Source organism: Eptesicus fuscus, chromosome 22 (genome assembly GCF_027574615.1).
Source record: "Eptesicus fuscus isolate TK198812 chromosome 22, DD_ASM_mEF_20220401, whole genome shotgun sequence".
In the NCBI taxonomy this organism is placed as follows: Eukaryota; Metazoa; Chordata; class Mammalia; order Chiroptera; family Vespertilionidae; genus Eptesicus; species Eptesicus fuscus.
The window spans coordinates 2,464,856-2,492,524 of NC_072494.1; the positions used below are offsets into that span (position 1 = coordinate 2,464,856).

Here is a 27,669-nt window from a genome sequence, read left to right on the forward strand (position 1 = left end):
GGGGAAGAAAAACTAAAGACAATCAAGGCGGAATGCGACCCGATCTACAAACCATGTCCAAAGAGAGGCGCAAAGCATCCCGAGTGGAGAGGGCCCCCCTGTCTGGTGACGGGAGGAGAGCTGACTCTGGCGGTGGGCACACAGTGCATCAGTATGTAGACCTTGTAACACAGAAACCCACACCTGCAACCTAATGAGCAGAGTCACCAACGTCGCCCCGATGAATTAATTTTAAAAAGAACCACAGGCCTGGCTGCGTGGGGCTCAGCGGCTGAGCCTCAGCACGGAAACCGAGAAGTCACCGGCTGGATCCCGGTCGGGGCACAGGCCCGGGTTGCAGGCTGGATCCTCAGTGTGGGACGTGCAGGAGACCGCTGATCCATGATTCTCATCATTGATGTTTCTCTCTCTTTCTCTCTCCCTTCCCCTCTGAAATAAATTATATATATATACATATATATATATATTTATATATATATATTTTTATTTTTTTAATCACAGAGGGGGAAAGATGGAGGAAGCCTCGTCAGGCAGTTGCTTTTCATTGGAAACTTCGAGAATGGGGAAAGGAAGAGCAGGGGAAAGGCTTGCTTGCGGGAGAGCATGGTTTGTGCCTGGATGTGGGGTCCGCTCAGGGAAGAGCGGGGCGTGAGGTGGACAGACTGGCGGAGGGTGGACGCTGGAGACTGCACACAGGTTGTGGGCCCGGAGCACCAGGGGCGTCTCTGAGCACGGAGCCCAGACGGGAAGGGGGCGACGGGGCACATGTGGTTCCTCCCACCACGCCTGCAGTGGGGAGAACAGAGAGTATAGCAAGCGAAACGCACAGCTCACCCCGAGTGTTCGGGGTGCAGTGCAAAATAAGGGTCCCCCCCCCCCCTCCGGCGTGCTCAGTGGTTGAGCACCGACCTATGAGCCAGGAGGTCACCATTCAATTCCCGGTCAGGGCACAGGGGCACACGGTCACACGCCTGGGTTTCCACCGGGTGGTTGGTGGGGGCGCGGGAGCCAGGCTGTGCGCCCCAGCATCCTGAGGTCCGCGCTCCTGGGGGACCCGGGCGCTTCCGGGCGCGGCGCCTTCGCTCCCCAGGCGCAGTGCTGCAGAATCCGGGGCGCGCCCCCCTTTCGGGTTTCTGACGTCAGGTTCCCACAGCCGGGCAGGGGCGGTGGAGCGGGAGGGAGGGAGAGAGGGAAGGGGAGGGAGGCGGGAGCCGAGGCCATTGCAGCAACAGTTTGGAGCGGGAGCCGGCCATCTCAGCGGGGAATCGGGGCGCGGGACCCGAGCGGGGAGGGAAGGGGCCGGGACCGCCGGCTGCGCACCGAGAGGCGGGGACAGGCGGCCCGGCGGGGGCGCTGCGGCCCGGGAAGGTGACATCAGCCAGCGCGCAGGCGGCTGGAGCAGCAGCTCCCCTCTGCTGCGCGGAGCGCACCTCGCCCGCCCGGGAGGACGCGGACCCGGCCGGCGGCGGGATGTCGGCGAAGGAGAGGCCAAAGGGCAAAGTGGTCAAGGACAGCGTCACCCTCCTGCCCTGCTTCTATTTTGTGGAGGTAGGTCGGCCGGGGCCCCGGCACCAGGCGGGTCCTCCCGGCAGCTCCGGGGATTCGGGACCTGGACCTGGTGCGGGTGTGCGCGCCGCCCCGGAGTGCCCAATCCGCCCCCCCCTCACCTTCGGGGAGCTCCCCGGGGCCTGGGACGACCTCCCCCCTCCCCCCGCTCCCCCGCTCCCCCGCTCCCCCGCTCCCACTGGCGCCTGCGCCGCGGGGTGGCCCGCAGGGAAGAGGTACCTGTGTGAGTGCGCGCGGGCTGGTTCCCGGGCCCCCCCCCCCCCCCCGACCGTGTGCACAGCCTCGGGGCTCCCAGGGGCCATGAGGCCCCTATTCCCGGGTTTGTGTCTCCAGCCTGCGCGCGAGCCTCTAGAATTCTGGGCGCTTTGATTACGAATTCAGACGCACACGGCCGTGCCCCGGTGCGCGAGGGCCGGCGATGTGCATGGAGCACCGGGACGATGGATGGCCTTGTTACCCAAAACACCAACAAACCTGAAAAGCCTTCTCCTGGCAGAGCCACCACGGTGCTCCCATCTGCTCTGAAACCGGGCCTGCCACTCTCGGCATCAACCCACTGGCCCTTTTCCATGGTTAGCAAAAAAATTATACATGCAACACGCACACGCATACATGGATGGCTCTGTGCCTGTATGCACGCATGTGTGAAAGAAGTGACATCATCCGGTCTTACGAGGTTTGTCCAAGTGCATTTGTCCTGAGCGGCGCTGAGCAGGATTAGACAAGCAGTTAACCTGCGGGGTATTCCTAAGGAGTCTAACTCACCGGAATGCAGTGCCCTGGGGAGGGGGCGTGGGGGAGGGCCATGGAGATTGACAGGTGCAGGGCTTTCCTGCATCCGGGAGGCATTGCTCAGCAAGAGGCTGGTGAGATGGCAGGCAGGGGAGAAATGCGGGGCCTGGGTGGAGGGAATGCAGGTGGCGAGGGCCCTGGCTGTGTTCTGTGTGGTCAGAGCCTGCATTGCATGGCGAACGGTAAGACGGGTGCTGAATTATACATACCCTTCCCCCGCCGTCCGCTCGGCCAAATATGGAGGCTTAGCACTGGCAAGGACAGATGGCAGATCCTGTGCTTGGTGCCCGGGGGCAGCCCCTGCCCTGACACTGGGGGGAGGGACATGGTCAGGCTGTCTTCGGGGGAGGGGAGGGAACAGTGTATTTGCAAGTGTCGTCTCAGGAGTCACAGATGGTTTTAAGGGGGTTCACTTTGGGGAAAGATGAAAGTGGTTTGCATAAAGTGTCAGAGAAATGAAGGCTGACTCCTTCACCCACCGCCCGCGGGGGAAAAGAAATTGTCCTGTTTATTTAAAGGGACTCACTGCTGCCCTTCCTCTTCCCATGAGGGACTTTGAGGCCGTGTTTTAGGCGATTTTACCAAAAGATGATAAAGAATTTCCCAAAGAAACACGTGGGCAGCAGAAGACGCCCTGATGAACGGAGTAAAGGGCCCCGCCTGTGCGGCTCAGTGGTTGAGCGTCGACCTAGGAACCAGGAGGTCAGGGTTCAATTCCAGGCCAGGGCACAGGCCCGGGTGGCCGGCTCGATCCCCAGTGTGGGGTGTGCAGGAGGCAGCCGATCCATGACTCTCTCTCATCATGGATGTTTCTCTCCCTTTCCCTCTCCCTTCCTCTCTGAAATGAATCAAACATTCTTTATAAAAGGGCAGGAGTAGAAGGATGGTACCTGCTTCCGAGGTAAACCCTGTCTGACCGTTAGCCACGTGGCTGACCCACTGTTTGGGGGGAAAGCGCTTTCATTCCCGTCTGGACGGACTCCCTGAGTCTGGGGGAGACGGTTGATTGCGGGGGCCCACCCCCCAAACAGAGCACAGAGAGGTCAGCCAGAGCTGCTGCAGGGATGAGAGCCTCACATGCCCCCCCTCCCCCAAGGGGCCGCAGCCGGGCGAGCGCTGTGCCCTCCCAGAGCCCAGGCGTGCACTTCGAAGGCACCTTGACCGGGAGGGCCGGGCCCTGCCTCTGGAAGGTTCACAGTGAACACGCCTCACGAGGCGTCTCAGGCACGAACAGCGCCCGATGCTGCTCCTCTCCGCGGGTCGGACCCTGCACCACGCGTGCGCCCTGTCCGGTGGCTGCCCTCTGAGGACTCCCCGCAGGGCACAGCTCCTTGGAGAGCATTCGTGGCGTGTGAGTGAGCATTTATGACGCCGTGTCTTGGGGTCGGGGGAAAGGCCACAGACCTGGCTTGCGAATGGTCTCCCTGGAACTTCATGCAGGATGGACGGCCAGAGACCCCTAGAGAGCGGGGACAGGCCCGCCCCCTCTGAGGGCTTGGCGGGGGCACGGCGGCTCCCTGGGATGGCTCAGGAGCAGGTTTGGCGATTGCGTTTGCACTGCTCAGGGGAGGTCAAGGTGTGACCGGAACTCGCACACCAAGCGCATCGGGGCCACATCGGGGAGGACGGAGCCGCGGGGAGGACGGAGCCGCGGGGAAAGTGTCTGCTCCCCTGAGGTTCCCACGCGCTCCCCGGGGCGGTGCACCACGTAGGACGGCCCGCTGCCGGCTGCACACCTGGAACCAGGGGAAGCGCCTGGGACAGAGGCTCTTTGCCCGGAGACGCTGTGCTTCATCCGTATGACAGGCTTTTTATCACTCACCCACCCAATGCTCGCTTTACGGAGCACAAGTGTGACCTGTAGGCAAAGGTGTTTCACAGGGCTATCGATGCAGAGGGGTTAAATGCCTTCTTCTGTGTGCGCACACACACTCACACACACTCACACACACACTCACACACACACACACACACACACTCACACATACACTCACACACTCACACACTCTCACACACACATACACACACTCACACACACATACACACACTCACACACACATACACACACTCACACACATACACACTCACACACACACACACACATACACACACACTCACTCTCACACACACACACTCACACACTCACACACACACACACTCACACACACACACACTCACACACACACTCACTCACACACTCACACACACACACACACTCACACACACACACTCACACACACACACACACACTCACACACACACTCACACACACACTCACACACACACACACTCTCACACACACATACACACACTCACACACACATACACACACTCACACACACATACACACACTCACACTCACACACACATACACACTCACACACACATACACACATACACACACACTCACACTCACACACACACACACACTCACACACACACACACACTCACACACACACTCACACACTACACACACACTCACACACACACACACACACACACACACACACACTCACACACACACACACACGCCTCTTTCCACATATAGGCACGCACACACTCAGAGGGAGAAGGACTACCCCCCTCTCTCCAGTGGGCCTAAAATAACGGCGTCAGAGGCCTCGCAGATTCCGAATGCTTTGCCGGCGAGGCTGCGCTGGCCCAGCTCTCCTCCCCCGGAGGCATGGGCCCCAAGGGCTCTGATGGAAAAGAAGGGGAACCAGGGATCCCCGAGTTTTAGGGAGACTAAACGACGGCATTCCCGCAAATACCAAGACAGATAGCGAACCTCAAACCTGCCGTTGGGGCGTGGGACACGGCTCCGAGGCACCGCCAGGCACCACCGTGTCTCCACGGCCGCGCCACTCAAATGGGCTCCGTCCCGCTTTTCTCAGACAGGGAAAAACAAATGCCGGCTTCTACCAGCCTCAGCGGAGGTTAATGATGATGATGACTACGGGGATAAAACTAAAAAATATAAATAAAAAGAAGCCCGGCCGGCGTGGCCCAGTGGTTGAGCATTGACCTATAACCCAGGAGGTCACGGTTCGATTCCAGGTCAGGGCACATGTCTGGGTTTCTGGCTGGATCTCTGGGGCTGGGGGGCGGGAGGGGGGCAGGTGTGCAGGAGGCAGCCGATCCGTGATTCTCTCTCATCATGGATGTTTCTATCTCTCTCTCCATCTCCCTTCCTCTCTGAAATCAATAAAAATATTTTTTAAAACAAAACAACAACAACAAAAAGTATCTGAGGCACAATCGTTCCTGTTTACGCTGGGAACGTGTTACCAATATCACAGCATATTTGCGCTCAGTACATGTATGCAGCCCAGGCTATGTCTCAAGCAACCTCTCTTAAAAAAATTTTTAAAAAATGAGGCCGTGTCCCACTCCAGAGTGAAGTCTACTAAAATCAGAACATCTCGTTTGATCCTTTTTTTCACCACGAATGAGCAGGTAAGGGCTTGAAAAGGTTAACGAGTTACCTGGGGACACACGGTTGATATCGGATCAGGGCTGTGCCTAACCATGAGTATTTCTAGAATCCCGTCTATGAGAAAGCTTCCCCGGGATTACCACGCTCAGAATACAGGTCATTCTAATGCGACATGTGAACAAATTGGGCTCGCTGTGTGAAGCCTGACCTAGACACCCAGCACACGTGCTCCACGACAGCACATGGGTCTAGCTGACATCAGAAGATTGGCCCACCTAGAATTTCACAATCACTTCCCTTGACAGGAGGTCTCTGATAGACGAGAGGAAAGAGGTAACATTGGGAGGGATAGACTGTAATTCACATCATTAGTAGTAAAATAACTCGGAATTTCCCGTGGCAGTTTAATGTGATGTGCTCACATACATTCTCTCACCTGATCCTCAAATACAGCCCAGGAGTAGCTATTGCCTCTGCTAACCGAGACTCAGGGGCTCCCAGGACTTGCCTGAAATCCAGGTTGTGTTCCTCCCCCATGCTGGCCACAAGAAAGGAATGGATTGGAGCTGAAGTTCCTAAGGACGAGTCCCAGCTTCCTATGGCTTCTTCTAGAATAAATTAGCTAAGAAACGTCCTTCCCGTAACTGCAGAATGGGGCGATTTTCTCGTGGTGACGTGAGTGTTGGAACCTGGGGGCCCAGGGCAGACATGCTCAATGGGACCCAATTAATGTTGAGGTGTTTTTCTTGTCAGTAATTAGACACTCATTTCTGCTAATTGACAGAAGGAGGCTAATTGCCTTCCCACTTGCTGCACGTTCTTCTGAGACTGGCATTAGACCGTTTAGGTGTAAATCAGTGCATTTTGAAGAAAAGATAAACCAGGGTGTCCTTTGGGTGTGGGAACCAGGAAATACAGGGTGTCCCCAAAAATGTGTACCCACTTTGAATGATTATAAAGTCGGTGTTTATTAACACACAGCTCGTTTTCAACATGCGAAAGAATCTACAGAAATGAACTTTTTTTTTTGGTGAACACCTGTTTTCAGAGGATGACCGTGTGGTCCAGGCTCCGCGGGTAACGGAGGCAGTGGCGTCACAGACATCAAGAATCATTTTGTTCGGTTTCTGTGCCCTCCATTCCTCACCTGTGGCCGGTTTTGTATGGCGAACTTTATCTTTTAGGTGCCCCCATAAAAAGAAAAAAGTCAGCTCGCCCTTTAGGATAAGTTTTCTTTGTTCAAGGCTTAGACTGGCTTCACCCAATATTTCAAATCAGTTAAACCTGAAATGGAGTGAAAATTAAGTGAGTTGTCAGTTATTAAAGTGTGTGTACATTTTTTGGGGGGATACCCTATGTTTCTCTCTCTCAAATCAGTAAAACCATATCCTCAGGTAAGGATTAAAGAAAGAATAATAAAATAAAATGGACCATACCTTCACCCTAAGTTATAAAATAATAATAATAAAATTGGTGTAAAAAAATCAGTATTATCTAGCAAATGTAATCGTTTGGATTGCATTTCTTTTATTTGCCCTGTTCTCGAAGACTGTTCTGATGTTCTCTTTACAAAGTGCTCTGTTGTTATTGCTCACAAGTCCTTAGCAGATGTAATTATAAGCGTCGATCTTTTCTTTCTGAAACTGGTTTCCCGTCTCCAGGTAATTTTCCTCCCCTGTATTAGTGCATAGAAATAGTGTGGCTCATCCTTTTTTTCGTGACTACAGCACAACTAGAGGATGAAATTCCTAATGCATGATTACATAAACCTCTTTAAATGTCTTTTTAAATCTCATTTTAAGTGCAATCGAAAGATGCCAGTGTGATTTTATTACGTGCCTATCTGTGCCAAATTTTGCACATACCATCTGCGAAATTTTGGAAGTTCTGCTGTTGAGCATTTCAAAGATGAAAGATGTCTTTGAAGATATATATGTTGGAGGTAAACATTGTAATTTAATTCATTACACTGTCCAGCATAAGATACAGTACAGGAAAGCAATGGATCAAATCATTTTTCCCCAAGCGGTACAAATATTTTGTTCGAATCGCTCTTAGGAACAAATTGATATAAAAGACAGAGTAAAAGAGACTTTTTAAGACAAGTCAGAGAAACAGACATCAAAAAGGAAGAAAAATGTGATTCCTAGTTTGAAAACAAATGGAAAGATTAACACATGGGTGGGGAAATGGTGTATCTGGGAAATTGGCAGTTTGAAGCAGAGGCTTGTCTGAAGGAAATCATTTCACTCAGATGTTACTTTCTTGATCTCTGAACGCATAATAATCTGGCCACTCAGGGTGTGTGTGTGTGTGTGTGTATGTGTGTGTGTGTGTGTGTGTGTGTGTGTGTGTGTCTTTATATATATATATATATATATATATATATATATATATTAGAGACCCGGTGCATGAATTCGTGCATGGGTTGGGTCCAGCCACCAGCCTGGCCAGGGGGAGGGGACATAGGCCGTTGGCCGGCCTGCCTACTGGTCGAACTCCTGGTCGAGGGGACAATTTGCATATTAGCCTTTTATTATATAGGATATACACTGTGTGGCCAGATTGGTTGAATGCATTCAGAGATCATAATCATCTGGCCACTCAGTGTCTATGCATATGTGTTTGAAGGCTCTCTGACGTATAGTAATGGTGGAAATACAGAAATGACGCGATTAGGCCCGAGCCTTCAGGAGAGTTTTAGTTGGGAAGCAGAGCAAAGACTGCAACTAACCTACCCCAGGTCTGGCTGATAAAGACCAGCGCCCAATAATTCCCTTACAGGGCGTGCCGGGGGCTCAAGAGGGAGGAAATCACTGAGAGAGACTCGCCAGGGAAGGCGTTCTGAGAAAGGGGACGAGGGTATCATAGATCGTTTTAACAGCAACGACAACAACCATGAGACTCACATGCATACACTAGTCCTCCTCCCAGCTGGCGTGGAGTGTGACTTGTACCCCTTAACTTCCCCCTCTCGCTGCCTGTGATGCGGGGCGCTAGCCATGTACCGAGTCACAGATCAGAAAACCGAGATGAAGGAAAACCTTTCGTGGGTCGCCGGGGGGTGGTGAGAGGAGATGCTAATATTACAGCCTCCCCGGCGCCTTGAAAACCACAGGACCCCCTGGCTCTCCCGCGGGACCAGAGCCCAACTGTCCCCTCTTCACACAAGAACCTCTCGGGAAGAGAAGGCATCGTGCTGTCTCGTCAACTTAGTTATTTTTAAACCACAAACCGGAAATGGTGGTGGGCAAGAGCGTCTTTATGTAAAGACCTGCCCTGTTAAATACATATTATTGCCGAAACCGGTTTGGCTCAGTGGATAGAGCGTCGGCCTGCGGACTCAAGGGTCCCGGGTTCGATTCCGGTCGGGGGCATGTACCTTGGTTGCGGGCACATCCCCAGTGGGGGGGTGTGCAAGAGGCAGCTAATTGATGTTTCTCTCTCATCGATGTTTCTGGCTCTCTATCCCTCTCTCTTCCTCTCTGTAAAAAATCAATAAAACATTTAAAAAAATAAAATAAAATAAATACATATTATATCCTCCGCAAGTAACTAGGCCTTAAACGAACCAGTTTTTTTGTGTTGTGTGTTTATTTTTGTTAATCCTCACCCGAGAATATTTTCCCACTGATTTTTAGAGAGAGTGGGAGAGAGAGGGAAAGGGAGAAATATCCATGTGAGAGAAACACATTGGTTGGTTGCCTCCTGCACGAGCCCTGACCAGGGTCTGGGCCAGGAAGGAGGCTACGACTGAGGTATGTGCCCTTGATCAGAATCGAACCCAGGACCCTTTGGTCTGCAGGCCGATGCTCTATCCACTGAGCCACACCGGCCAGGGCTAACTACACAGCTTTTCGGTGGCACACACGTCTGCGTTTTCCGGCGCTGAAAGGCCCGGCACCGGACAGCGTGTTCAGGGTATTTCCTCTGTGGCTCGGAGCAGGTCTCTCCCTGAGCTTGTGATCCATCCCTGATGGCCACGCCCTTGTCTTATTTGCCACCTTATAATTGGCACCACGGAGTACTGAGCGTCTGTAGGTTGGTGGAATGAATAATTGAATCCATACCGCAAAGTCTAGAAAATAACTCACGTCTAGTGTAGGGGTACCAGATAAGCTGGAGAACATCCCGGGACATTACAATTCCTGACAAACAATGCATAATGTTTACTGTACACAGCGCCCAAATGTCACGTGGGACACACAGTAAAAATTATTCTCCGCTCACCTTAAAGTCCAGTCTCGCTCAGTGACCTGTATGTGCATTGGCTCAACCTGGTGACGCAGGTCTAGTTCTTGTTATAAGTTAGGATTTACTCATTTACTCCGTCACTCGTCAACCAGTGTTTGTGGCTTCACGAAGTTATTAAATGAATCACTGCGTGCCTGCCCTGTGCCAGGAGAATCTGTGCCCTGGGGACTCCGTGATCAACACTGCCAACTCTCGCTCCATGGAGCAGGGGTTCCCGGGCAGAGGGAGGGCAGTGAAAAGTAAGTATGTGAACTGTTACATGGAAAGGTCATTTCAGCTCATGGTAAGTGCCCCGAAGAAAAGCGAGCAAGATGAAAAGGGTAGAGAGGGAAGGCGGGTCCAGGGCTGCCTTGGAAAGTTACCGCCACGTGACGAGAGGAGGCCAGTCTTACAGAGAGCCAGGAAAGAGCACCTCGGAAAGGAGGAGCAGCCGATACGAAGGGCCTGAGGTGGAAGGGAAGTGAGTATGACAGGGAAAGGGCACAGACCGTGGGACGACGTCAAATAAAAAGCTTCCACAGCCAAGCCGTCAACGAGAATGAAAGGCTACCTACCAGCTGGGAGGCCATGCTCGCCAAGCTGATGAGGGGTTCGTATCCAAAAGGTAAATGAGCTCAATACCTTTTTAAAAAATCCAATTAGAAAATGGATGATCTAAGTAGATATCTTTTTCCAAAGAAGACATACAGATACCCAGCACATACATAGGAAGGTGCTCAACATCGCTAGTCAGCGGGGAAATGCTAATCAAAACCACAATGAGACATCACCTCGCACTGTAAGAATTGCTGGGATCGAACAGAGAAGAGAGACGTGTTGGTGAGGACGTGGAGAACAGGGAGCCCTTCGGTGCTGTTGGCGGGACTGTGAATTGGTGCAGCCGCTGTGGAACACGTACGGAGGGTTCTCAAAGAATTAAAAATGGAATTACCATATGATCCCACTTCTAGGTGTACATCCAGAGGCAACTAAAATGCCAACCGGAAAAGACATATACCCACCACCTTCACTGTAGCCAGGACATGGAAACAACCCCAGTGTCCACTGATAAAGTAATAAAGAAAACGTGGCACATACAGACAATATGTCATTAACCCACGGAAAAGAAGGAAATCTTGCCATCTGCAACAATATGGGCCTAGAGGGCATTATGCTAAGGCAGGCTGAGAAAGACAAATACTGCGTATGGAATCAGTATTACGTATATGTGGAATCTCAAACAACAACAAACCAAACTCAATACAGAGAACAGATGGGCGGTTGCCAGTGGAGAGGGGTGGGGTGGGGTGGGCAAAATGGGAGAAGGGGTCATGAGTTACAAATGTCCAGCCATGAGATGAATAAGCCCTGAGGATATAATGAACAGCATGAAGACTATAACTAATCTCGCTGAATTATATGCTTGACCTTTTGCACTCGGATGTCAAGTGTGACTCGACACAGTTAGCATTAGAATAAAGGAATCGAGAAAAAAGCAAGCGAGTGCAAAGGGTGAAGAGACTAGATCTGGAACGTTCGCATTACAGGGACAAAATGATTTGTGACTTTGTGTCGTGATGGGTGTTGGCTGAGTGTTGTGATCCATTTGCAGTATATACAGATACCAGATCATTACGTTGTACACCTGAAACTAATATAATGTCGTGTGCCACGTAGATCTCAAATTTTTCTAAAAAATGGCAAAGACCCGTTGGACTGCAGTGGGCAGGGGCTGGGGAGTGGTACAAACACGGTACAAGAGAATGTGAGAAGCAAGAGCCGGCCCTGCAGAAACTCGCATCCCCCGGGGTGCCATCTGGACCAGAATGGGGACCCCCGGAGGGGTTAAGACAGGAAGTGATTTGTCCTCAGATCTTTTCAGAAGACCCTGTGGGGTGATGGGTAGGAAATGGCTGGGTCGGGTGGGGAGGGGAAGAGTGAAAGTGGAAGGCCAGTTAGGAGGTGACCCGAGAGCCCAGCCAGGTGAGTGACCGCGTGGGCTCCTCGCAACCGGCTGACCCCGGTGGATGACCCGGAGGCGGGCTCCGAAGGCAGAGGCAATAGTGCTCATGAATGACGTGAACTCCGAACCTGGCAAGACTGGGGTTGGGGGTGAGGGAGGGGGGGAGAGGACACACTTGTTTCCTACTCCAAGGCGTCAGGTTCTGTGTGTGACCTGCGGGCCAGCATAACCCGACCTGTGTCCTTCCCCCTCAGCTGCCGATCCTGGCCTCGTCGGTGGTCAGCCTGTACTTCCTGGAGCTCACGGACGTCTTCAAGCCCGTGCACTCGGGGTTCAGCTGCTATGACCGCAGCCTCAGCATGCCGTACATCGAGCCCACCCAGGAGGCCATCCCGCTCCTCATGCTGCTGAGCCTGGCTTTCGCGGGGCCTGCGATTACGGTGAGCATTGCCCCAGGTTGGGGTGGTCAGTCCCAGAAAACCAGTCAGGAGGCCCACGCGGGTGTAGCCAATGGGTTCAAAGCCAAAGGAAAGCCAAGTCTAGCTCCAGGCCCAGAGAGGGTGTCTCTGAGGTGCCTTGTCGACATCACGTGGGAATACATCCCGTTTCACACCACCGGCGTGAATGACTGAAGGCGATGATGTGATTGCACACGTCGGTTTCTAAATCATTCTGAAAAAAGGGTCTGTAACTGCATAACCCCCGAGTGGCTGGCCCGACGCTTCTGGTCCGCACACTCAGTCACGCGTTTCCCACGTGCTCATGGGCATCGGAGTGCGGACAGCGCAGGGAGAGCAGGTGACTGTGTAGCCCACAGAGTAGACTCTCTCCTCAAAGGGGCATGCTGCTCTCTCTCAGCTTTTCCTTTTCCACTTGATGGGCACTTTTCCCTGATTCTGAGCACTGGGGCCACCGGCTATAAAGAGGGCATAACTCACGTGACACACATGTGCACGCACACACCTGCACACACACAGAAAGCACTTCAGATGCAGAACAGACACTTGCATTAAAAAATATGTATCATAAAGAAATGCCCTCCCCTGCTGGAACTGAATTAAAAACGTAGTTCTTTTTAGGTTGCTAACAGACACATTGTGAATAACACTCTTTTTTTTAATCCTCACCCGAGTATATGTTTATTGATTTGAGAGAGAGAGAGGAAGGGGGGCGAGGGGGGGAGAGAGAGAGGGGGGGGGGCGGCATGGATATGAGAAAGAAACATCAATCTCCTGTACGCACCCTGACCGGGGATCGAACCTGCAACCTTTGGGATAATGCTCCAACCCACTGAGCCACCCAGCCAGGGCAATAGCATGCTTTTTGATAAACTCATTCATAAATAAGACTGGCCAACCCTTTCCCCCATCTCCTGTGCCCCCAGAATCCTACCTGAAGGACAACAAATATGTTTCAAGGTTAATCCTATTTCTTTCTGACAGGAGGAACTCTGACTGAGTTCCTCAGGCTCACGAACGTCAGGGGGAGGGGCTGCTAGACAAAACGCTGTCTGTGGGCGGGGTTCGAGCCCCTTTCCCAATGAGCTGGCCAATCCTGGTTCGGCGCGTCAGCAGTTTTAGGAAAGTCTCGGCATTGACCTTCTAAAGTCTACGCTTGCACTGGCTGTGAATTTGTTTTCTAAAAATTCCCCCACATTAATAATCATAACGTGCTATTTGCACCGCACATAAATCACACCAAACGCTCTCCGCAGATGAAATTAGAACTTAATTTTCCAAAGAACCTCATCACGCTTAGAAGATCTCAAAATACTTTGAAAATCAATGAGGTGCTTGAGCGCCAGGGACTCCGGCGCTGGGAACGACTAACGATGCATTTGCAAGTAGCCGAGACTCGGACGAAGAGAACACGTCTAAAGCGCGATGCCGCTCAGAACAACATTATTTCCCTGCCCTTTCTTTAGGGATTTATGAAAAATCCATACCACCCACTCCTTTTATAGGAGCAAAATGAATATATGCTCTAATGCAATTGCACTAGGAAGCATTTCTCCTACTTGGGGCGCCATGGACAGATTTATCGATGGGTTTGTTTGAAACAGAACACTGTACACATGTCCACGAGTCTGCTCGAAAGGCTGTTTTTGATATTAACCAGCTGAGTAATTTGCTTTTCTATATCCATGTCTTTCTCCCCCGGCATGTTTTATTAAGCAGCGAGGAAGCTAGTCTAACTGTATCCCCACCGCCCACCCAGCGCCATTCCTCTCCCATCCCTCCCTTTGCTGGCACTTCCATGTTCTGGGGACAGGGACCTTGGCCTCGTCTCTGTGCTTCTGCTTCTCTGACTCCCTCGTTTCCCATAAGAAGTTCTTCATATGCCATTGAAGGTGCTTCCCCGTGGGATTCTGGGTAAATGTTTTCTTTCTTTCTTTTTTAAATACATTTTATTGATTTTTTACCGAGAGGAGGGGAGAGGGATAGAGAGCCAGAAACATCGATGAGAGAGAAACATCGATCAGCTGCCTCCTGTGCACCCCCTACTGGGGATGTGCCCACAACCAAGGTACATGCCCTTGACCGGAATCGAACCTGGGACTCTTGAGTCCGCATGCTGACGCTCTATCCACTGAGCCAAACCGGTTAGAGCAATGTTTTCTTTCTTGAGCCCTGAGAAATGAACATGGACACAGGCAGGCGCTTCTAGGAATACCTCAGCAAGCACCTCCCCTCCCCCGAGGAGATCTCCATCTTTAAACCAAATGAGATCATTTTGAAAATCCATGTAGTGACATGGAGACTGAGGTTGAATGGAAGTGTGAGGAAAACGTTGATGTTCTTAGAGAGAGGGACCGTTGGGTGATGTCAAAATGCGGACAAAAGCCCTAGCTGGTTTGGCTCCATGGATAGAGCATCAGCCTGTGGACTGAAGGGTCCCGGGTTTGATTCCAGTCAAGGGCACCTGCCTTGGTTGTAGGCTCCATCCCTGGTTAGGGTGTTTGCTGGAGGCAACCAATCGATGTGTCTCTCTCACATCGATGTTTCTCTCTGTCTGTCTCTCCCCCTCCCTTCCATTCTCTCTAAAAAAATAAAATAAAATAATTTTTTTAAAGGTTAAAAACAACAACACACCACTCTATCTATAATCAATCCAAATAGCCGGAGAGCATGGTGTCGACATATGCGTTTCAGCATATTAAGCAGCTCTAATAGAAAACTCCTGAAACCTCAAGGTCGTTTGAGATAATGGCTGCTGTGTTGTGTGGTAAGACACCATTTCCGCATGGCGCTGTACCAACAGGTTCTTATGTAACCTCGCATCCACTAATAAGTGCATCATCATTACAGATGCAGTTAAAAAGAAAGAAACAAAATGATCCACAGAGTTGTTATTGAAGAAGTGAAAATGACTCAATCTCTTTTAGCCCTTCGACAATGCGTTTCGGGAATGAGTGGGTGATTTTCTTGTGATGATCAATTTGAGGCAACCATTATGCTATTCCGTGCGCGTGGGGCGCCAGGCAGAATACAGAACCTTCTGTGTCTCCATGCCTACCTTAAAGAGATAACGTAGGATGATATTTTTCAAGACGTATAATTAACTCAACGTTCAATGATTTGGGGAAAAAAATCCTTTTGATTATTTCTCTATGACTCATCTTAAAAGCCTAGCATGTGTGCCACATGATTTTCACACATATGTGGTGATTGGTAGAGTTTCATTAAGAAAATTGATTTTTATACAAATGCAGATTCCATAGAACCTACAGAATTAAATAAGCAGAGCGAACATTTGAAGCAGAAGGCCATGGGGTCCCCATGACGAGTTTTTAAAAGCCTTTCATCTTAAATAGCTCATAAAGTATATGTTCAGAACTGGAACTGGGACGTTTCCCTGGAAAAATCTATTTCAGCCCTAACCATGGTCTCAATCCTTAAAGGGACATGACCACTTACACTGAAGGGACTGCTGATATCTCATGTAAGCCTACTTTTCTCAGTTCTGCATGTTTGCACAAGTCAGTTCTAATTTCACAACAATCTCTTAGCACAGTGACCCCAAATCCAACAATCTCTTAGCACAGTAACCCCAAATCCAACAATCTCTTAGGCACAGTAACCCCAAATCCAACAATCTCTTAGGCACAGTAACCCCAAATTCAATAATCTCTTAGGCACAGTAACCCCAAATCCAACAACCTCTTAGGCACAGTAACCCCAAATCCAACAATCTCTTAGGCACAGTGACCCCAAATCCAACAATCTCTTAGGCACAGTAACCCCAAATTCAATAATCTCTTAGGCACAGTGACCCCAAATTCAACAACCTCTTAGCACAGTAACCCCAAATTCAACAACCTCTTAGCACAGTAACCCCAAATCCAACAATCTCTTAGGCACAGTAACCCCAATTATTTTAGATTTTTTTTGAATAAATAAAACTCATGATTTCAGATCTTGCTTCCCTGTACAGAGTGACCAACAGCCCAGACTCCCAGGGTAACTGGCCAACGAGAATCCCCCAGGGAAGGTGACAGGTGCAGGTCCCACAGTGCCAGGTACGGAGCCGGAAGTGAGGATAAAAGGCAAAGAGAAACGGGTCCCCCCTCAGAGGGTCAGGGTCCGGGAGAGATCACCAAGTGCATGACTGACGTGCGCTTTAACCGGCTGTGCTAGAGGGGAGGACAGGTGCTGAGGAGCCACATACAGGGGGCATCATTCAACGGGGGCCTAGCGATAGTGACTCCCCTCACGGACATCGGTGTCGTAGACTCCTACGGCACGCGCAGGCCCCTCATCAGACAGCCTTCCTGATAGGCAGTGTGCTGGTCTGTCCGATGGCAGCACGTTTCTGGCTTATCCCCAGGACACGCTCCCCGGTAGGACTGGAGAACGCCTCAGAAATGACTTCAGCCCCATCAGCCACAATTCCCTTTCGATTGTCCTGGAGCGCTTCCCCTGACATCGCTGCTTCCCTAGAGTCTCCCGGAGTCTGCGTCCTTCCTTAAGACAGCCCTAGCCACCTGTGGCCATTTCCCTTTAAATCTAGATTGCCAAACATCACATGATCTCACTCCTGTGTGGGACATAATGATCAACATAAACTGATGAACCAAAGTAGATCCAGAGACAAATGGCAGGGGAGGCGGAGGGGTCGGGGGAGAGATCAACCAAAGGACTTGTGTGCATGCATATGAGCATAACCAATGGACACAGACACGGGGGAGGTGGGGGCTTGCCCTCAGGGGTGGGAGAGGAAGGGGGTCAATGGGGTGGGGAAGGAGACATATGCAAAACTTTAGAAAATAAAAAAATCTAGATTGCCTTACAGTTAAAATAATTAAATACAATGAAATGAAACGAAAACTGAGCCCCTCAACTGCGGCAGCTGAACTTCAAGTGCCCAGCAGGCGCGTGTGGGCAGCGGCTCCGCAGGGGGCAGGACGCAGGGCACGTCCAGGTCGCAGAAACTCCCACCGGACACTCTGTCTGGGCAGCACCCTCCTCCCCTCGCGCATGCTCTCTGTGGGGAGACCCTTCTGCGCAATCCCAGCTGCTTCGTTGCAATAATCTGCTGGTAAGTGCCCCTGACCCTCCCCTGGCACATAGTCCACTCTCCCCTCGGGCATCTTGTTTTCCTGGGCTTAGAAGCCAAGTGCCAAGATTTCAAGAATTAGGGCAGAACCCGTCCCCGGGGGGTTCATCGGTTAGGAGTCACTGGGTGCTGGTGAGCAACGGGCCAGATCTGGGTGCTGCCACGTGGAAACTCCAGGTGCCATCCCGCCCTGGGCCAGCGGTAGGAGCTCAGAAAGTCCACCGATGCCCTTCCTGGGGGCCTGGCTGCGTGGGAGCAACCGGTCACATGGCTGCTAAGAAAAGGCATCTCTGCCTCGTTGCGCTGACGGTGTGCTCAGCGATGACGTATCGCTCACGTGAGCCCCAGGCGCCCACGCCGGACCCTCTTGTCCTTGCAGATCATGGTGGGGGAAGGCATTCTCTACTGCTGCCTGGCCAAGAGGAGGAGCGGCGTGGGCCTGGAGCCCAACATCAACGCGGGGGGCTGCAACTTCAACTCCTTCCTCAGGAGGGCCGTCCGGTTCGTCGGTGAGTGTGGGAGCCACAAAGAGAGGGAACGGTTGTTTCACACAGAAATGTTCTGTTTAATGACAGATATTAGGTCCTTAAGGCTGTAATTTAACATGTGCATTTCAGCATGTTTTTGTCTGAGCTCTGGGAAGCATGCATTTACTTTGAAATGGTTCTGTTGGATCTGTGTTCATTTTTTAAAATATACTTTTATTGATTTCAGAGAGGAAGGGAGAAGAGAGAGAGAGAGAGAGAGAGAACCGTCAATGATGAGAGAGAATCATTGCTCAGTTGCCTCCTGCACGCCCCACACTGGGGATCAAGCCTGCAACCCAGGCATGTGCCCTGACCAGGAATTGAACCGTGACCTCCTGGTTCATAGGTTGATGCTCAACCACTGAGCCACACTGGCTGGGCTGTGTTCATTTTTAAAGTGAGAATACATGTCAGCAGGCCAGTAGGAATGAATGGCTCCTCAGCAATGACTTTGGTCACATCAGTGATTCCATGTCGATTGTCCTGCAATGTCTTTGTCCAGAAAGTACTGCACATAAGATGCCACCCTACAGTGCCGCATCGTCGCTATTCCTCCCTGGTGGCCCTCTCTGTCTCCCTCCTCTATTCTCCGAGACCCACAGAAAACCCACAAGCCTGGCTAGCCAGCCTCTGAATCAAACCAGCATCTAAACCTCCGTCTCTCCTGGTTGGCATGGAAACATCTCAATGTTCTTTGAGTCACAGGTCTTTTTTTATTTGTAAGTGGGTTGAGAAGTGAAGCCACAGCTCATCACGCCAACATGAATGCTGTACACGCATTCCCAGTAAGTCAGTAGAAAGTGATTGCACCTCCAACCTGTCCTCTCAAAGGAACGGGGCCCATCAGCACCCAGTAGGTAATGAAACACGACTGTCTCGGCACCGGAGGGGAGGTCTGGTCTGGATCATGGCCCAGACCCTGCTCACTAAGCAAGGCCCGGGGAGGCGGGGAGACCAGGATAGGCCCCGTGGCAGCGTCATGAACTGAGGCCAGGAAGTGGGACGCCAGGGCGCAGAGCTGACCTGAGAAGATGCTCCCTGAGGCAGCACGATGCCCGGGGAAGAGGCACGGGACCCCGAGAAGCCTTCTGACTGTGAGGATGCCCATCTCACTCTAGAGAGCCGTGTCCCCATCAGCAAGCCCGGCCCCCGTGGGTCTGGAGAGTCTCACTCTCCAAAGGGAAAAGGGTCGGGTTCCCGCCTTTCCCATACGCCCTCTAAGACCTCGCCTGCTGCCAGGAACTGGACTGTGGGAACCAAGGTCCTGTGTCCGGAATCCCCGGTGAGCGAGTGGAGGGGGCACTGCTAGAGGGGTTGTTAGGTGACCCAAAGCAGAGACGGAACGTGTCGGACAGGGTGGCGTGCGGGCCAGCTCCCGGTCTGGGGGAGGCACCGGTGAACCGCCACGTGCCTCTCCCATCAGGGGTGGGAATCCAGGCTGGCAGCAGAGAGCGCGTGGAGGGTCCAGACGTGCAGAGGAAGCCGCGAGCTCAGACCAGGTCCTGTGAGCAGAGCCGGACTCCCGCGGGGAAGGCCAGGAAGGACTGAGCGGGGGTGGTGGTCAGTGTGCGAGTGGGCGGGGGCTGGGAGTCTATGTCTGAGGCTGGCCCTTGGACCAGGAGCTACAAGCACCTCGTCTCTGAATTCCAGCAGGAAGACTCCCGCACCCTGTGCCCGGGACAGACCCCCGTCCGCACGGCAGGGCCCACCTGCCCTTCTCTGCCTGGGTTAGCATCCCCGTGCGCCCACCGCTTGCGGGGAGTGAGGGCCGGTTCTGGAAGGTTTGGCGCTGTGGCTAGAGTTAGGGGCTGCGGGGAGAAGTGGGGGAACCCTGGCAGCTCAAGCATGGGAAGCAACTTCAAATTGTTTTTAATTCTCCTTCATTCCCCATATTTAACCCAACCCGTCACCTTAACATGTCCCAGGGTCCTCTGGTGACGGGGTCCCATGGTGAATACTATTGGGAATTGGCCTTATTTAACCAACCTGACAGCAATACCTCACATGGCTACTTTGAAGATACTCGCTGCCATTCCATTGACCTTGGGCCTCTGGTTAGAAGTTAGGGTGTTCTCGACTATCTCCTGGAAACAGAGAAAGCGATGGCCACAGATTTGAAGGTCGATGGTGACCAGCATCGCGCTGGGCGCCAGCCTGGTGACAGTCCCGCCCTCCCGCGCACAGGTGTCCACGTGTTCGGCCTGTGCTCCACGGCCCTCATCACGGACATCATCCAGCTGTCCACGGGGTACCAGGCGCCCTACTTCCTGACGGTGTGCAAGCCCAACTACACCTCCCTGAACGTCTCCTGCAAAGAAAACTCCTACATCGTGGAGGACATCTGCTCGGGCTCGGACCTCACCGTCATCAACAGCGGCAGGTAGGGGCGGCCGCCGCGCCCGGGCCAGCCCGGGGTTCGCATGCTCCTTAGCCGCCGGGGGACCCCCGGGCAGGCGGGTTGAGGCTGCCGTGATTTCGACTTGCTTTTGCTTTTCCATTCAGTGACCTCGGTAGTCGCTGCCCCCTGGAAGCTCAGCGGCGGCTCATTCCCCGCCCTCCTCTCCGTGTCCACACGGCAGGCTCACCCTTTGCCGCTCATCTCCCTGTCGCCAAACCTTACCCGGGTTCTGTGACCCGCCCTCTGCTCATGATGCTTTTAGGTGGTCGCAATTGGTTTATTTTAGGCTATTTATAGTTTGCCGTGGCTTACAGTCGGTATGTATCCTGTACTGACGTAGGTGGAAGACTCAATGCCCATGATATTTGCTCATCCATTGTATGTTTTATGAAACAACCATGGGAACTTGCCTTTCGGCAGAGTTTTCAAAGGGATAACTGTCTGGGACTGCAGGAATAAACCCAGAACATCTGTACAGCTTCTGACCTTGCACTTCAAAAAAAACAGGAGACAGAAAAACTCAAGGACCTGCCAATGCATTAACATGTTTTTCAATCAATAAAGTAAAAAGGAAACTTGAATGGCAAGAGGTATTTTCGAAGTTCAAGAGAAATAAGTCACAGAAGGATGAGGGGTGATAAATGACTGGGATAGGAATTGTGTTTGTCATTCAAGGACTTCCCAGAGATCGATTTCAGAGTCAAACACCCGTTTAAAAGTGCATCCGCAGGCAGTCGGAGCCTGATGCTATGGAATGACACGCATTCGGGTTCTCGCGGTCCATTCAACCATTTTGAACCCACATTTGTGACCTGTGGCCTCTGTTCTTTCTCAGTCCTCTTACATTATCTTGTCTGTATCGAACGGTAACCCTTTTCATCGGGAACCAAACTATTAGGAGGACACGATTATAACTGAATTTTATTTTTCCATGAAAAGAAATCTCTGTTCTGCTTTTGTTTCGTTCCCAATGTTTCTCCCATCACCCTGCGTGCCCCTGGCTCCCTGTTTCTTGAATTATTGAACCAAACAAGAAGCTCCGTGGCTCTTGCGATAACACTTATTTTAAAGGGGAACACACAGAGAAACGTTTTGTTAAGATGAGATCTTTCTTACGCTTTTTGGACTGTAAACACACACACACTTAGACCCAGGGCTATGAGAAAATAATTTTGTCTTAAAATGTTATGTACGTGAAACCATATATTTAGGAGCTTAGAAAAAAAAATGAAAAGCTTTGAAGTCCTAGGCTTTATGGACTTCTACTTGACACTGACATAATCCTAATACCAAACAGCAATTAGAATGGCTTCCAATCGGTTTCTACTTCCGCTGTCATTGCAGTCATGCAGGGACGTGACCCGGCACAGCCAGCACCTGCTGGGCAAGTGCGTCCCGCTGGCCTCAGTGCCAGGGGTGGTTAGCAGTGCCTCTCGTCACTCACCCATTTCCCCAGAAAACCAGACACGTGAAAGGCATTGCTACTGCCTGTGGCATGGGAGCTGAACATTTGAGCACGCGGTGCCTTGAGCGGGCCGTGGGCGGTGTGTCTGAAACAGAGGCGTAACTTGGCTGTCTTCCTTCGGCAGAAAATCATTCCCGTCCCAGCACGCGACCCTCGCTGCCTTTGCCGCTGTGTACGTGTCGGTGAGTAGGGGGTGCTTCCCGTGGGTCTGTGTCCCAGAGGAAACCAGCAATGAGTCTTTCTCCTCCCGAGTCCATCATGCCGCCGGGTAACAACAGAACAGCCAGCGTCAGCGCGGGAGTCCTTCGACGCCCGGCACCGAGAGCAGGAATCGGGTGCTGCTAGAGACGGTGTCAGAGGAAAACGATGGTTCTGCGCAGCCGTGTTATGCACTGAGCCCGGCATCCCTGTAGCGGAACAGTGGGCTTCATGAGAGGGGGCTGTGGACAGCGTGGAGGCTGTAAATTCTAAAACTGAAAGCATCGTGTTACGGCCACACATGCACGCACGCAGGAGCTTGAGTTGCTTTGTTCCTGTAACTGTGAGCTCTAAGTCAGTGTCGATTGGATGAGTGCTGTACCATGAATTGTCATCATTGCTCATTAATACAATAGCTCATTAGATCTTACGTGAGACAGATGAACTGGAATTATGACAAACTAGAGGCCCAGTGCAAGAATTCGTGCACAGGTTGGGTCTGGCTGGCCTGCCCCGTTCAGGGCCCATCAGGGGTGGGGACAGCTGGGGGGGGCAGGGCCATGGGCAGTGGGCTGGCCAGCCCCACCCCTGATCGGAGTATGGGGGGCCAATTAGAGGCGACCTGGCTGGGGGAGGGCGCTGATTGGGGCCCAGATCAGGCTGGTTGGCTGCTGCAGTGCTTGTCATAGCAACCAGTCATTCTGATCGTTCTGCCATTCTGGTCCCTGGGCTTTTCTGTACACTGAGTGGCCAGATTATGATGATTTCTGAACATATAATAATCTGGCCACTCAGTATATGTATATACACACACACATACATATGTGTATGTATGTGTGTGTGTGTGTATTTTAGAGGCCCAGTGCATAAATTCGTGCATGGGTGGGGTCCTGGCCAGCCTGGCCAGGGGGAGGGGACATGAGCGGTTGGCCGGCCTGCCTGCTGGTCGAACTCCTGGTCGAGGGGACGATTTGCATATTAGCCTTTTATTATATAGGATATACACTGAGTGGCCAGATTATTATGCGTCCAGAGATCATCATCATCTGGCCACTCGGTGTATATAGATAATGTCCTAGTAAAGTGCCCTTCCTCCCTTTCTTAACCTCTTTCTTTCACGTGGAAGATGTACTTCAACTCCACGTTAACGGACTCCTCGAAGCTCCTGAAGCCCCTCTTGGTCTTCACGTTCGTCATCTGCGGCATCATCTGCGGGCTGACGCGGATAACGCAGTACAAGAACCATCCCGTCGACGTCTACTGTGGCTTCTTGATCGGAGGAGGAATCGCGCTGTACTTGGTAAGCGGCTGCTCTCGCTATGGGATAAGCCACAGTTTAACATGGACAACCCGCATAGGCTGTGTTCCACCGTGAAGACTTACTTAACGTCTACTTTCTGTTCATGACATACAGCCTGGCGGCATCTCCATTCTAACCCACAGCACACAGCCCGCTTTCAGTCGAACTAGTTATTCAGCTCTCACCATGGGCCAGACACTGCGATCTTAGAAAGCACATTGTATGTTATCTTTACACACACACACACTCACTCTCACACACACACACACACACACACACGAGCCAGGGATGAGTATAATTTCACAGATGGGGAGAGAGAATAGTGAAAGTGAAGGGTTAGTGGAAGATCATATAACTTACCCAGCAACACACAAGTGGCACCTGGATCCAACTGATCCAACCAATATGGAATTGTTCAACAGAAATCTGATTTCAAGCCTGATCTTTCCTCAAGGGAAGTGTCCTCAGAATAAGGAAACTGAGATTGTCCATTTGATTCATTCATTCATTCATTCTACATTTATACAATATTCGATCTGTGGCAGGCACTACGCTGAGCACCCAAAGGGTGACAAATAAGGTACAACCTCACGGAGTTTACAGCGTAAAGACTAATGAAAATACTGTAGGCAGAGGTTACTTGCAGTCTAGTGGAGGATTTGCCTACATTTAAATACAGTTATTTTTTTAAAATATATTTTATTGATTTTTTACAGAGAGGAAGGGAGAGGGATAGAGAGTACAATGAGAGAGAAACATCGATCAGCTGCCTCCTGCACACCCCCTATTGGACCTGGAATTGAACCTGGGACCCTTCAGTCCAAAGGCCGACGCTCTATCCACTGAGCCAAGCCGGTTAGGGCTAAATATAGTTATTAATGGAGCATTAAGTAGGGACTTCTTCTCCTGGGAACTCTGGCAGCGAGAGTGCAGATACTATTCAGAAGGTTTGAACCAGGAACCAAAGTAGTTGGAGAGACAGAGGCGTGACCCTCTCCCATTCCCATTTGTACTCTATGCCCTGAAACTGGAAACTTACAGTGCCCAGGCAACGCCATTGTACATGGCTAAGCGACTCCACAACTTGTTAAACCTGTGGGACTCTGTCGGTTTGGCTGGAAAAACACACAGTGGCAACCGCCTACTGAAATCAGCACGCACGTGGGAGCCTGCCCTGGCTCTCCTCTCTGAACGAAGCGCCTCAAAACCGCAAAGCCCCGCAGGGACTGGATCCTCTAGGGCAGTGATGGGCAGCCTTCTGAGCTTGGTGTGTCAAACTTCGCCAAAAAACTGCGCATGACTCGGGCAGTGTGTCAGTTTGAGGGAAAAAAACGAACTCCAAGACTCCAGTCGCAAATGTTTCATCCTCGGCATGCGGCCGCGTGTCATCAGAAATGGCCACGCGTGTCAGTGCTGACACGCGTGTCATAGGTTCGCCATCACTGCTCTAGGTGCACAAGGGCAAACATTCTGAATCGGAATCCCAGCCTTTCCCAATGTTTTATCCCCCAAATCGAAAACGAGAAATGGAGAGCCCGCGTGTGCAGACAAGATTAAACAAAATTTGGCTCCAATTTAGTGTAATAGCACTAAACCCATCAACTCTGGTTTCCCCAGTGAAGACCAGGTTCAAGTCAGGGAAGGCCGCGGGGGCCCCAATCTAGGGAGAGTTCCTGCCCTGTCTTCCCAGAACCTTCCGTGCCACACTGAGCACACGGGAGGGGGGGGGGGGCTCCCGGCAACTGTAACAACGCACACGTCTGACCTCGTTGCAAAACCTGGTGTCATGAGTGAGGTGTTGTTCTCAGTTCTCCCAGCTTCCTCTGCTTTCCATCAGACGGAGTGGCAGGAAATGAGAGGTAACATGAACCATTTAAGCCCCCGGAGGTGCCCCTCAACAAGAGAGCCTGAAACCCAGAAACAAATGAATTGCTGGGGAAAGCAGAAGAATGTTCATCCACCTGTCATCCAACTTTTCTTTTCAAAAACATACAGAGGGTTAAATTTACAAAACCATCCCGGGGGTGGAGAAGGGAGAGAAAACCCAACTAATAAAAAAATAATAATAATAATGCGGATGGGGGAAGGGGCCTGGGTGTAAAGGTGAATGGGTGGAGCAACAATAAATAAATAACTGAAAATAAAAACCTCATAGGCAGACAGCAGCATGGTGATTGCAGGGGAACGGGGGGTGGGGAGGTAGGAGAGGGTACAGGGAGATGAATGGTGAGGGAGGGAGACTTGACTTGGGGGGGAACTCACAATACAACACACAGGTGATGTGCTCTAGGACTGTACCCCTGAAACCTGTTATAAAACTTTATTAGCCAATGCCACCCCAATACATTCAGTTTTGAGAAATGGGCTCCAGCCCTCGCCAGTCCGGCTCAGTGGATAGAGCATCAGCCTAGGGACCAAGGGTCCTGGGGTCCATTCCGGCCAAGGGCACGCACCTCGGCTGCCGGCCGGATCCTCAGCCCTGGTTGGGGAGGCAATCGATGTCTCTCTCTGTGTGTCTCTCCCTCTCCCTTCCACTCTCTCAAAATCAATGGAAAAGCATCCTCGGGTGAGGATTAACCCCCCAAAATTTTTAAAAATCAAGGGACCCATATTTCTGAACAGTCTGTGGCTTGTGATACAACTTGCTCACTCTTCATTCCCCCGGTAACTGGTTTTCCTTGTTCTGCGATGTGTGTTAGTCGGCAGTGTATAGAGCGCGCACCTGGTGATGTGGTCAGGGGTCCCCTGGGAGAGCTCCCAGTGACCCCTTGTCTTGCCTCATTCACACACCCCGCCCCCCCCGCATTCGCCCCTCCCACATTCAACCCCCCCTCACTCACCCCTCCCCGCATCCGCCCCCCCCCCCCCCCCCCCCCCGCAGGGCCTGTACGCCGTGGGGAACTTCCTGCCGAGCGAGGAGAGCCTGCAGCACCGGGAGGCCCTGCGGTCGCTGGCCGACCTGCACCCCGACGCCAGCCGCGTGCTGGCGGCCAAGGCCGGGGCGGGCTGCGACGGCATCGCGCACACCGAGGGCATCCTGGCCCGCACGCCCCGCGACGCCGCCGGCGCGCTGTCCAGCCTCAAGCGCGCCAACGCCGACGTGGAGATCATCACGCCGCGCAGCCCGCTGGGCAAGGAGAACATGGTGACCTTCAGCAACACGCTGCCGCGCGCCAGCACGCCGTCCGGGGAGGACCCGGTGCGCCGCCACGCCAGCATCCACGCCTCCATGGACTCGGCGCGCTCCAAGCAGCTGCTGAGCCAGTGGAAGAGCAAGAACGAGAGCCGCAAGCTGTCCCTGCAGGTCCTGGAGCCCGAGCCGGGCCAGTCGCCGCCCCGCGCCGTCGAGATGCGCTCCAGCTCGGAGCCCGTGCGCGTGGGCGTGAACGGCGACCACCACGGGCCGGGCGCCCAGTACCTCAAGATCCAGCCGGGGCCCGGGCCCGTGTGCAACAGCGTGCCCGGGGGGCCCCGCGTGTCCATCCAGTCCCGCCCCGCCTCCTCGCAGCTGGTGCACATCCCCGAGGAGGCGCACGAGGCCCTGGGCGCGTCCCCCAAGAGCAGCTCGGCGCGCGCCAAGTGGCTGAAGGCGGCCGAGAAGAGCGTGGCCTGCAGCCGGGGCGGCGGCCAGCCGCGCATCATGCAGGTCATCGCCATGTCCAAGCAGCAGGGCGTCCTGCAGGGCGGCCCGCCGGGCGCCGACGGCGGCGGCAGCGGGGTCCCCTGCGCCGGCTCCATCCGCTACAAGGCGCTGGCGGACCACGAGCCGGGCGGCGGCGGCGGCGGCGGCGGCATCGTGCGGGTGGAGGCGCACCCCGAGAACAGCCGGCCGGTCATCCAGATCCCCGCGTCCACCGAGGGCGAGGGCAGCGGCTCCTGGAAGTGGAAGGCGCCCGAGAAGGGCAGCCTCCGCCAGACGTACGAGCTCAACGACCTGAACCGGGACTCGGAGAGCTGCGAGTCGCTGCGGGACAGCTTCGGCTCCGGGGACCGCAAGCGGGGCAACATCGAGGGCGGCGAGCACCACCACCATCACGCCGTCACCACCATCCGCGTCACCCCCGTCGAGGGCAGCGAGGGCGGCTCCGAGACGCTGTCCGTCTCGTCCTCGCGCGACTCCACGCTCCGCCGGAAAGGCAACATCATCCTGGTCCCGGAGAGGAGCGGCAGCCCCGAGCACACGAGGAACATCTTCTACAAGGGCACCTCCCCCACGCGCGCCTACAAGGACTGA

At 52.8% G+C, this 27,669-nt stretch overlaps 1 protein-coding gene across 2 annotated transcripts; it reads left to right on the forward strand.

Moving 5' to 3' along the window:
- Positions 1-1,470: 1,470 nt before the first annotated feature.
- On the forward strand, positions 1,471-27,669 carry PLPPR4 (phospholipid phosphatase related 4). Of its 2 annotated transcripts, XM_028153906.2 has the most exons (7): positions 1,471-1,548; positions 12,246-12,431; positions 17,927-18,056; positions 20,259-20,454; positions 22,062-22,119; positions 23,262-23,435; positions 26,317-27,669. In XM_028153906.2, the coding sequence occupies exons 1-7, from the start codon at positions 1,471-1,473 to the stop codon at positions 27,667-27,669; spliced, it is 2,175 nt and encodes a 724-aa protein (XP_028009707.2). The 2 variants fall into 2 exon arrangements, with proteins under 2 accessions (XP_028009707.2, XP_054568003.1); XM_054712028.1 differs by lacking the exon at positions 23,262-23,435.

Coding starts and splice junctions, on each gene's coding strand:
- PLPPR4 (XM_028153906.2), top strand. CDS start 1,471: ATGTCGGCGAAGGAGAGGCCAAAGGGCAAAGTGGTCAAGGACAGCGTC. Junction 12,432..17,926: donor TCGCGGGGCCTGCGATTACG/GTGAGCATTGCC, acceptor TTGTCCTTGCAG/ATCATGGTGGGGGAAGGCAT. Junction 20,455..22,061: donor ACCGTCATCAACAGCGGCAG/GTAGGGGCGGCC, acceptor TTCCTTCGGCAG/AAAATCATTCCCGTCCCAGC.